Source organism: Brachypodium distachyon, chromosome 2 (assembly GCF_000005505.3).
Source record: "Brachypodium distachyon strain Bd21 chromosome 2, Brachypodium_distachyon_v3.0, whole genome shotgun sequence".
Lineage (NCBI taxonomy): Eukaryota > Viridiplantae > Streptophyta > Magnoliopsida > Poales > Poaceae > Brachypodium > Brachypodium distachyon.
The window spans coordinates 22,879,898-22,892,324 of record NC_016132.3 but is presented as its reverse complement, the minus strand read 5'-3'; the positions used below and the strand labels follow the sequence as shown (position 1 = coordinate 22,892,324).

Genomic DNA, 12,427 nt, shown 5'->3' with positions numbered 1-12,427 from the left:
CTGGGTGAGGCTGGTGGAGAATCTTCATCAGATGTATCTGCTTCAAATGATGAGTCAGTGTCATCACAACTAGAGCCAACTTGATAGGTCACACCATCTGAGTCCCATGCTCCTTCTTCTCCTTCTTCTCCTTCTGTTGCTGCAGTTTGTTCTTCAGCTCCAAAGTTTCTCCTGTTGCTCTGCACATGGAATAATTAACATGGTGTTAATGCTTAATTATCATTGCAATGTGTCATATGTACAGTAAAAGTTCTGAAAGTTAACTTGTGAAGTTGCTTTCTAATAGCCAGGTCTGGCCTTAGCTCTTGCCCACAATGTGTGAACTTATGCCCTTGCAGATTGCAGTTTGAACAAGTGATGGTCGCCATCCCTGCTTTACCTTGGTCATTTGCTTTCTTTTCCTTCTATTTTTCTTCTCCCCCTGGATGCCTAGTGAATATTGGTGGTTCTAAGTCAGATCCTGCTGTCTTTGTCCAGTCATGGCTCCCTGGCACAGGATACACCATAGCAGTAAATGCTTTCTTGTAGGTGTTGATCTTGAAGAACTCACTGACATAGTCCTCAGGCTGTTGTCTAGCTTTGTAGATGGCAGAAACTGCATGGTTGCATGGCAGCCTTGTGAACTCCCATTTTCTGCATCCACAAGTGTGTTTCTCTAAGTCAACAGCATATGTCCTTTCATCACTTGTCACTTGGTAAATTCCTTGTCCAGCAAATATAGGCTTGCAGTTCTGAGAATATTTCTTCATAAGCTCTAACTTCTCAGTATAGAAAGGTGTTATTTCCCACTGAGCCTTTTCCAAGCCCTCCCTCTTGTCCACAAACCTAGACATGATCTCGGTCCTTATGCTATCTATCATTGTCACTATTGGCTTATCTCCGACCTTTAGGATGAACTTGTTGAACACCTCACTCAAATTGTTCACAACAAGATCAGTTTTGCATGTTGTGTCCATGGCATGCCTTGCCCAACAAGATGGATCTATTTTGCACGGCCAGGCCCATGCATCTTCATTCTCCTCTTTCATCTTTTCCATTGCTACATCAAAATTACTCCTTGTGAAAGCATATGTTGCCTGATCCATCAAAGTTTTCAAATCCCCTCCCCTGAACCCAGCAGTTTTAAAGTTTGCTAATATATGTCTCAAGCAATATCTGTGAGGATTATTTGGAAATACCCTCTCAAGAGCAGTCATAAAACCCTTCTGCCTATCAGACATTTGGTCCATTTTCCATGTACACAACCTTCACCACCAAGACCATACTTCAGCTGCTCTAAAAACCAACACCAGCTCTGTGTATCTTCTTTGCCAACTACTGCAAAGGCCAGTGGGAACAAGTTGTTGTTACCATCTCTTGCAGAGGCAGCTAAGACTTGAGCTCCAGTGGTAAGCTTGATGAAGCAACCATCAATGCCAATGAAATGTCTGCATCCTTCAAGAAATCCATGTTTCTGTGCATTTAGCATATAGAATAGTCCATGGAATCTGGGATTTTTAGGCACAGGTTGATGAACTGTTGTGACTATGCACCTACTGCCAGGATTTGTGTCCATAACAGTTTGTAGGTAGTCTCTAATCCTGATGTATTGTGCCTTGTGATCCCCTAGCACAATATCTTGTGCCTTTGCCCTTGCCCGGTAGGCCATGATCTTTGTTATCTGCACCCAATGGTCTATCATAGCATTGTCCATGAAAGTTGACACATTCACTGCAGGGTCACTCCTCACAACTTGTAGGTATCTCTTGCTCAACCAATCACTGTCAACCCTTGTAGTTTCTCTAGTAATGCCACATGTGTGAGGAAGCAGGAGATGTCTAAGGCAATGGGTATTCTCCCTAGCAATCTTTGTTGAAACCATGAAAAATTTGCATTTATCACTTGATTTGCAACTCACAATGACCCTTTCTTTGTCATTTCTCATGTACTTGTAATCCCTACTGTGGACTATGTGGTAGTTCTTCAAAACCCTTCTGAACTGATACACATCTAAGAAACACATGTCCTCTTTGAATTGTTCATGTGTCTTCTCTTTATTTTCATCATACCAAACCCTTACTGGTCTCTCCTTCGCTCTGCTCTTCTTGGTCTTCACTTTGGCAATAGGAACCTCAGACCCATCATCGTCATCTGGATTAGCTAAAGGTTTGCAGTCATCACTATCAGCATCACTGATGCATATCACTTCCTTGGGTGACTTCTTCATTCTGAGCTTCTGTATCATTGTTGAAGTTCTAAGTGATCTGTTGTGCCTTCCTGACTAGGAAGGATTTTGGGCTGGCTCAGCTGGGACCTCCACTTCTTCTTCATGCACAAATATGTCCTCAACATCTGTCTCTCCCTCTAAGTGATTATCATCTTGTTTCTTCTTTGCCTGACTTCCAATTCCTTTCCCTTCTTCTCTGCCTGACTTCCAATACCTGTCCCCTTCTTCTCTGCCTGACTTCCAATACCAGTCCCCTTCTTCTCTGCCTGACTTCCAATTCCTTTCCCCTTCTTCTCTGCCTGACTTCCAATTCCTTTCCCCTTCTTCTCTCTAATGCTCTGCATTGCCACTGCCTGCACCTACTTTGTTAACACTCTGTTGTGTTGCCTGAACATCGTTTGCGCTGCACTCTAACTTCCTCTTTGCTCTCTTTCTGCCAGCAGTTGGCAGATCATCATAGAAAGACTGAAAACTCTTTGATGGAGGTGGTGAATCCAAATGTAACTGTTTCTTCATGATGTGCAAGTTAATAGTCTTTGTACTCTCAAACAGTTTCACAACTTCATCCATTTTGGCTAAACTGTCAACCAAATATAGCCCAGCTAACCCACGCTTCTCATCCTTCTCATAATATAGAAAATCACTTGTTGAAAATCCCTTGCTTAGCATCAGATTAACCAAGTTCATAAATCTCAAATCTTCTCTGACCACTGTTCTACACTCAACACAACGTCCTTGCGCAATGAGCTTTAAGACCCAAAAATCATCAGCGAACCTACATCACATACGAAATTTAGGGCGCAGTCAAACCTATCCAAGAAAAGTGTGGACAAACCGTACCCAAATTACTCAATATACTAGTCAATTGAGCCAACCCGACACAAAATTGGCAGCGCCAAGATACACACACAACCAGCATAATCAAACCAACATTCCGCTGCAAATCCGCCAAGAAACTGACGTCGATCATCCCAACTAAAACCCTAACCACAAAACGCGAACTTTCAACAGAGAACACGACGCAAACCCTAGATAAAAAGCAAAAGTGATGATAGTGGGGGCTTACATCTCTAAGGGCTGATGCTTCCATGGATCAATACGCACGCGATTCGCCGCCGTCGAGGCCCCCGAGCCACAGCCGACGTCGTCGCCGCCCGCTTCCACCTCCATCTGTCGTCTCGCCTTCTGGGTAGGTGGGTTATCGGACTGAGCCGGGTCTTCGCCCAAACGCGCCGTCCCGAGCACACTTATGCCACTCCAGGGTCCCGACCAGCCCGAACCGGCCTAAAAACCGACTGGTTAAGCCAGTCCAAGTAACAGAGACCGACAGGTGGGGCCCGGAGTCAATTTCCGTGTTAGCGTCGTTGACAGCGTGATTATGGGTTCTGTGATACACTTTTGCCCAATTATCGGGTTTAAGTGATAAGAAAACCAAAAGATGGAGATCTGTGATACGGTTCGTCCTAAACCATGGGTTCTGTGATATTTACTCTATAAAAACAAAAGATGACTTATTCATTGGAATTCGGAGTTGGTGATGAAGCCGTATAGCCTGCCATATGCGGATCATCAAAAAGATCAGCGGCCGGAATGTCTAACGGAGCACCAATGCGCCTATCTTGATCAATATTTCTTTTTATGTAACAACAGAATTTAAAAAATGTACTCCCTCCGATCCTAAATTGTTATCGAAATATTACATGTATCTAGATACTTTTTAAGAATAGATACATGCATATTTGGACAAATTTGAATCAAGAATTTAGAATGACAGGGAGTAGGAAATAAAGAATACAAAGTACATAATATAATAACATAAAATAAGTCTAGTCGCGCAAATAGTTATGCAATAAAACAACTAATGCAAAAGCTGACTGCTTCCTCGATTTTGAAAAATAAAACAAAAGTCGGATCCACACATGAATGCCTAAGGTGAAGGGAATATGCCCTAGAGGCAATAATATTGTATTATTATATTCCCAAGTTTGTAATTGATGTCTATATTAATTGCAATGGTTCTTGAAAGTGAGATTCGGAGGAAAACTCATTTGCATGTGTGGAAACATAAACCCTAATTTAAAGGTCCCTAGTCACGCCTCTTTGACTAGCTTATATGTAATTGATGATTCTGTTTTCCTGATCATGAGCATATGATGCTGGTTATATATGAGAGCACATTGTTGGTTGAACAGTGGTGTTGGATTGACCCAACTAATAATATGCCGAGAGATCACATCGATTACTTGTTATCGGTATTATTGTTATTGTTATAATTATCGTTATCCTTAGACCATGAGAATATCGTATGATATTTATATCGGAAGGATACTTTGGTGTTACCTATTGTTTCCCGTAATAGGGTTATCACGACGGTGATTTCCGGGTACTCCGGAAAGTATGAATTGACTAGATAGTTCAAGATTGGGATTTGCTCCTCTATCGGTGGAGAGATACACTTAGGGCCCACTCGGTACGACGATATCTATCACCATCTGGCCAGACACAAGAATGATATGATCATTGAGATATCGGAGTACGGAACGAGTTAAAAGTACAAAACCGGTAACGGGGATAACTAGGTACAAGTGGAACAAGGGTTGGTTCACGGGCGTACCGGAAGTCTCATTCCGGGTTTTGTAAACGTATCGCGAAGCAAAGGGCAATGGTATTTAGTAACAAATGGTTCGCTCGAAAGTCTTCGTGGATGTGTAGTAATTATTGAGAGCGTCCGAGCTCTTTAAATAATTATTGACTGGGTCATAGCAACACATTTCCGAGCCTACGCGATCACACGCTTAACGACGAATGGTTATTTGAAGGTCTAGAGTTTGGAATTTGGTCAAGAGTTGAATACCGAAATTGTTCAGAATGACGAGACATATTTTCTCGAGGTCCTAAATGTGATTTAGGAGTTACAGAAATGTTCGGAGTAATCACGAGTGCTTCCGGAAGGTTTTAGAAGCCTTTAGAAGGATCCGATGGAAATTCCGGAATGTCAAATAGCAAAAGGTCAAAAGTCAAAGGTGGGTCAAACCCTGGTCAAAGGTTGATCATGTGGTCAAAGGTTGACCATGGGGGACGGCCATCTTGGTTTGGAGAAGAGGATATAATACTCCTATTAGAAGTGCATATCTATTCCTATTAGAGGTAGGAGTCCTACTCCTTTTGGAGGAGGACTCTTTTCCCCTTTGGCCGGCCACCCTCCTATATAAGGAGGGGAAGGGTGACCGGCTATAGGAGCATTCTCGCTAGCTGTACTTTGCCCGTCAAGTCCGAGCTCTCCCTCTAAAGTTTAGACGTCTAAAGTTTAGACGTCTAATTAGTAGACCGTCTACTTTCCGATCTAGTTTCTTCCGGCGGTTCTTCGTACTGGACGTCGAAGTGTTGCGGAACTATTCCTTCGGGATGTGTGGATACGTGTGGAGAGATCGTCCACTTCGATCTTGCGGGCGGATCGCTGTTCGTCTACTTCAAGCTTTCAGGCGCAACAGATCGTGCGAGGAATATTCTCGCGGCCAGAGGTATAACCTAGCTGCGGGAATCTGCTAAAGGCTTCAACGACAATCTACTTCCACTACGGTTGTTGGTACGTGATCAATCTATCGCATCCGCATAGTGATCTTGGTTGGTTCGTTCGTAGGAAAATTTTAAATTTCTGTCTACGTTCCCCTTCGTAAGGTAGCCGGAAGGTACTTTCCATTCTCTCTTAGATGTGTGGATCGTGACGTTCATCCACAACTGGACGGATTAGATTTTGTGGCCCCAAACCTAAATGTTTTGCACGGAAACGTAAGATTCTTCTCACCGCATTCCTTGTAGCCGAGGAAGTACAAGATCTAAGCATACAATTCTCGTTTGCAGGGTACTTGATCTAAGCATACGTCGAGTTGTGTCCGTTCAATCAAAATTCAGTTGTTTGTATGTATGTTATTTCAAAATCGCGAGCCGGAAAACAATAAGAGATGGTGAAAGCCATGAGTACCAAGGAAGCAGAAGCAGAAAGCAGCATCGATTAGTACTCGTTCGCCCTCCAGTCAGGCGTCGGTGACGCGGACACATTTGGTGCAACGGTCCAGCGTCGTCAGCCACAAGTTAAGAAACACCACCTTATCACCGTTGATGACATACGTATGCAGGTGCATACGTACATGATCAACGCAGATAAGGTGGTCTTCCTGAACCAGCGGCCCTTGGCGCTGGAGCGCGGTGCCAAGTGCGTCAGCGTTGCCGACGCGTGCACGGAGTGTGCCTAGGCACTCATGGACGTCATGTTCAGCTTCTGCTCCATCGGCTCCCTACTGCATACTTGTGAGCACCAGAATTTGAACCCTGGTGGGTGAAATCACGCACTCATAACTCCGCCACCACACCAAGAGGTGTTTCTCGAGAGAATTTCCTATCATGCATATATTTTGTTTTGAAAAACAACTATAGTAATCATCCATTGTTTTGATCGAATGATTATTATTCCATATTTGAATTCTTCTTTTTTACTGTATTCCACTATGTCCAATTTGGAAGCAGAGCAAGCTTTATTTGCAAAACGATTAATTAATTAAAAAGATGCTAAAATCGATTAGTCAATCAGTTAGTTGTATCCGGCCCCAGAGTCCACTCCTTCCCCATAATACGAGTGAAAGGGAAAAATGTGTAAAGATTACCATTAAAGCAGCCCAAGCGAGACTGACTATATCCATGTGAATTATGTCTCAAAAAATACATAACTTTTGTTGATCGCTCGTAAATCTTGAATGTAGAGACACGATGCGATATAGGTCGGTTGATTTGATTGCTATGAGCATGGGTGTGCAAGGTGGCAACCGTAATCCTCGTAAGATAATAATCACATGAGCTGTTTATATCCTTGTAAAAACTAATGATAACATGCCGCTTTTAAAATTTTAAAAAAGTGAAAAATAAATTACATGCATGAGCTTTAACCTAGTAATGGTATTAGAAAACTAACTATTCATGTAAAAAAAGGAAATGATCATTAGAGTAGTTTTTATTTATTTTTGCAGAACTATTGAGTTTTTTATTTGAGGGAGACTACTGAGCTAATTACATGCCGTCTGCATGCCTATATATAATTTGCAACGATGATGCAGTTTTTTTTATTTCAAACACTAATTGTTTCCATATGGTCATAGTAAGCAAAACATGGCCGCGCCAGCCAATGTGGGCAATCTAAGTTTTGCATCTGCACTCCAAAGACATATGATGGGGGTGGGGAGGGCTCATGGGACTGGGAGTGCGGCCCATGGTGGAAATGGGGTTTTTCATAAAATGACTTTGAGTAATTTAGATGTTCCACTTTTCATCTAAGCCGTTTATGTGAGGTCGAATGGTTGTGATTGGAAGTTTTCAAGTTTGCACCGAACAGAGGTTTTCATCTGATTCGTCACCTTCTTAGAAACCCTTCCTATAGGGTTTTGATTTGTGTGAAACTATATCTATCAGATATTTTGCATGCACTTTTAAACTTTTAATAATAATAAAATCTCCTCAATCCAACCTCACGGAGAACCCCCATCATTTATGTAACTAAAAACAACGACAAACACACATAATCCTTCGAGGTGACTCCTTTGGCATCTTACCTGTTTTTAAGCCCAACTTCTCCGATTTTCACATTTCTACAATTTTTACCAATTTTGTAACGAGGGCCCTGGATATTCTGCCGGGAGGTTATTTCGGCCTGCCATAGCATCCAAAGGCCCAGATGGCCCAAATACTGAATAGTCCTTGTTTTTTGTCTGGAGGACTCCTAAGATTAGCCACCAGGCCTTTAATTTGCTGTGCCCGGCACTCCGGCAGGCTCTCCATCTAAAAGTTGAGAACCCAACCTCGAGAGTGCAAGACCATCCCTCTCTATCTCCTCAAATTACGCACAGTATACTACTGCACCCGCCCGTTGCGGCCATTGTCGCTGCCATTAGGCTAGTCATAGTGGGAGTAACAAAGGTGGTAACATAAGTGCCAACTAAGCAAATTTGGTGATGTGGCATGTTATTAATGAGGAGAGATAAGTTTGTGATAACTAGATATGTACCGTAACATCACACAAACCAAAACAAGATGAGTCTACAACTTGATAAATGACACAATGCATGACACGACATATATGTTACTACCCGCTATAGAGATAGTAACTTAAAGTAGTAACATAGTAACAAAGATATGTTACTACTCTAAGTTATCATGCACTGTGACCAGCCTTAGCGTGTCACGTGCACGCGCTCCAGAAGAGCCTCATTTACTCCTCCATGGCAGCAATGGCAGGAGCCGCATTTACTCTCTCCCACGTCCACCAACCAACTGCCCCAAAACCCTCTCCCCTCGCTCGCTCTATATACCACGACGCTGGCTACACTCCTGTCTTCTCCCTCTCTCCCACACTGCATCTCCATTCTCGATCTGCTCCTGCCACCCCCAGGCAGCTAGCTAAGTTAAGCTAAGCTTATCTCCACAATGGCAAGCCCCAAGGCAATGATCCTCTTCCTCCTGCTCCTAGCATGCGGCTGCGCCACGGCGCAGCTGTTCCCGCGGCCGCCGTGGAACTTCACGTTCCCGACGGGCCCCGGCGACGCAGCAGCAGGGGGGACGGGCGGGGGCGTCGGCGGGCCGTCGGTGCCGGCGATGTTCGTGTTCGGAGACTCGCTGACGGACAACGGCAACAACAACGACCTCACTTCGCTGGCCAAGGCCAACTACCTCCCCTACGGCATCGATTTCGCCGGCGGGCCTACCGGCCGCTTCTCCAACGGCTACACCATGGTCGACGCCATAGGTATATACTCTACGGCTCTACGCCTGCGCTGCTTAATTTCCTGTTAGTTAGCTTTGGCGAGTGCTAGCACAAATTGAGAGCTAGCTAAAAGTGTAGCACCTTCCAATGACACAAAAGAAAACTACAAGTTCTGTCAAATAAATCACTATAGTAAGATTGCTGACGGTGTGCAGTAGTGCAGTGTGTAGCAGGGAGCGGCGTGAGTAAGCATATGCATATTTTTGTTATATTTTTGTTCTATACTAGTTTTCTTTGACGAACTGAAGAGGTCACTAGCAAATTTGTGTGCATTGTTTGTTTACAGAAGTAGTAAATCGGCTGGCGATGTAGCTCTGTTTGAGTAGAATGGCTAATTTTAGTAAATCCTAAAATGGGCTAGTCATGTTCCAAATAATGCAATGAGAGAGCTGGTGGGAAACCTGTGAAGCCCCTGCAAAAAAAATGGGGGAAACCTGTGAAGTGTGAAGCCTGTGGTAGTATTGCCGTGCTGGCACACCACAAGCAGGCCGTGCTTTTTCGGCAGTTACCATGTTCGACTTGCTTAATTACAAAAAAAAGAATGTACATAGTTCTTCCGTGTATTTTTAGTCTTTTTATATACAAAGCATTATGAAGAGTGCATGTGTTTTAGTCTATCTGTTTTTATTTTGAAAGAGACAGTCTATCTGTGGAATTGAAGAATGTTCAACAAATCATAAGGAAAAGTGCACATTGGTATGTGTTGACCGTGCTATTTAATCATCATCGCTTGTGTGTTACAATTATTGAGTCAACATTCTTAGAATTAAACAATGATTCCAGCTGATTTGATAAATTCAATATACATATGTCTGTTAGAAATTGGTGTATGAATTCCGCACTGTAGCCTAGTACATGCATGTACTGCTTTTTAGTACCCTTCTCATATCTTCGATATCCAAGAGCATGGCATTTGTGCAGGGGTCCAAACAAATAACCTGAATTGATTAGATCAACTACTCACACTAGCTATAATCTACACAAAACACTCAGATGCTAGGATAGCTTCTAGTACCAGCCTAGTACCAGTACTGTTTGCATCGTGGTAATAACTGCCGACCGGCCTCCTCCATGTGCACATTGAAGAGACAAGAGGTACTCCATTTTTCTCCGCCCGGCCGGGGTCCATAATGCCTTTGCTATTGACTCAGCCCATACAGTTCACATGACGCGATGAATCCATCTAGCTAGTCAAAATCTGTATTGTACCAGTACTGCCGTTGCGTGAATGTTTCCATGTGACCCGGCCTAGCCAGGCAAATGTACGGTACGGTGGTAATTCAATGCACGCAGTCCGGATATATTAGTCCCGGCCAAGCATTCATAATCAAACAGGGGTCACAACTAAGATCAGATCTTAGTAGTAGTACTAATAGTAACAGTTTTAAATCCGAGCTCCATCTTTTCACTGGCGTAACAGATCTGCTTATGCACGTACTACTACCACTTGCAGCTGAGCTTCTTGGGCTGCCCCTGCTGCCATCGAACAACGAGGTGTCCAGCGCCGACGGCAACGACGGCGCCCTCCACGGCGTGAACTATGCGTCGGCCGCCGCCGGGATCCTCGACAACACGGGGCAGAACTTTGTACGCTCTAGCTAGATCTGTTCTTTCGCCATAAAAGCAGAGTCCCGATCGTACGTTTGTGCGAATTTGATCACGCTCATGTGGGTTAATTGCAGGTGGGGCGCATCCCGTTCAACGAGCAGATCAAGAACTTCCAGGGGACGCTGGACAAGATCAAGGGGAGGCTGGGCGCCAGCAAGCTGTCCGGGTCGCTGGGCCGCAGCATCTTCTACGTGGGGATGGGCAGCAACGACTACCTGAACAACTACCTGATGCCCAACTACAACACCCGGAACGAGTACAACGGCGACCAGTACTCCACGCTCCTCGTGCAGCACTACACCAAGCAGCTCACCGTGCGTAACCAATCAATCAAGCCTGCTGTCATCACTTACTACAAACGCTGACAAAACAATGCAAGCTCTGGCTGATCAATTCTTGGATTCTTTTGTTATATGCAGAGCCTGTACAATTTGGGCGCCCGGAGGTTCGTGATCGCGGGGGTGGGGTCGATGGCATGCATCCCGAACATGCGCGCGAGGAACCCTCGCAACATGTGCTCCCCGGACGTGGACGACCTCATCGTGCCCTTCAACAGCAAGGTGAAGGGCATGGTGAACACGCTCAACGTCAACCTCCCGCGCGCCAGGTTCATCTACGTCGACACCTTCGAGATGATCTCCGAGGTCCTCCGGAACCCCTTGAACTACGGTACGACTCAATTAATCGCTCGCCAACTAATACTAAGCAATTAACCGATTGCTGATCTCTGCCATTACTGAGTACTGACGGGACATTGATATGCAGGGTTCAGCGTGGTGGACAGGGGTTGCTGCGGGATCGGGAGGAACCGGGGCGTGATCACGTGCCTGCCGTTCCTGCGGCCGTGCCCGAACCGGAGCACCTACATCTTCTGGGACGCCTTCCACCCCACGGAGAGGGTCAACGTGCTCCTCGGCAAGGCCGCTTACTCTGGCGGCACTGACCTCGCCTACCCCATGAACATCCAGCAGCTCGCCGCGTGGCAGCCCTAGGGACCGACCGTCGTCGCGCGCACCGGAGTTTCTCTCCAAGGGGAGCTCGATCAGCTAGCTAGCTACTTCAACGTACGGTGTTGTACTCTGTGTCAGTCTCTCCGTGTATGTGTGTCCAGCTTGCATCTGGGCTCTGGAGTAGAGTGTATGTGCTTGTTTTGTTAAGTTTCATTTTTGTGTTTTGTTGAGTTTTTTGTCGATTCGATGACGAGTGCATGTAAGGCCGTAAGCCTGTAACGTATAAAGCGATCGATCCATGTTTGTGTGAGTCGTGATCGTTCTAATGATAATATATAAATTATGAGCATCTTCGAGGCTTTGATAGTGTTGCATGCTGCGATCGATCTGCCACGTACGTGTTGGATTGAGTATCTCTTGCTTCAGGCCAGTTTTCTTTTGGCGGGCCGGCGACGAGAGTGGCATACAGTACTGGACTACTGTTACACCGTACACAGCCTCAGGATGGGTGACACTGAACTGAGGTCTAAACAACTCGATCAATTAATTACCAACACCAAGACGCGCGCTAGCAGACTCTAGCCCTCTTATCAAGACAAGTGAACGATGTCTGTGCATATCATTTTTCTTTTCCCTGGACGCAACTCTATGTTGCTACAGTAGCGACGCAGTGCTCTAATTACTGTCACCGATGCTAGTACTGTTAATGTGTTGCTCTCTGCATAAACAACACATGCAGAGGACACATGTCACTCGCGGGCGGGGGGCACCATGGTCCATGGGCATCTGGTGGGGTGAAAAAAGGAAAACTACTTCTATCCAGGTAATGTCTTGTATAAATTAGATTACTAGATA

The 12,427-nt window shown here is 44.9% G+C and overlaps 1 protein-coding gene and 1 pseudogene across 1 annotated transcript; one reads left to right on the top strand and one right to left on the bottom strand.

Moving 5' to 3' along the window:
- Positions 1-88: 88 nt before the first annotated feature.
- LOC100831937 lies at positions 89-2,550 on the bottom strand (annotated as a pseudogene).
- Positions 2,551-8,573: 6,023 nt separating this feature from the next.
- LOC100827883 (GDSL esterase/lipase At1g71691) lies at positions 8,574-11,934 on the top strand. Its single transcript, XM_003568381.4, has 5 exons — positions 8,574-8,996; positions 10,468-10,601; positions 10,697-10,936; positions 11,042-11,291; positions 11,388-11,934. The coding sequence occupies exons 1-5, from the start codon at positions 8,678-8,680 to the stop codon at positions 11,612-11,614; spliced, it is 1,170 nt and encodes a 389-aa protein (XP_003568429.1). The 5' UTR covers positions 8,574-8,677; the 3' UTR covers positions 11,615-11,934.
- The last annotated feature ends 493 nt before the right edge of the window (positions 11,935-12,427 follow it).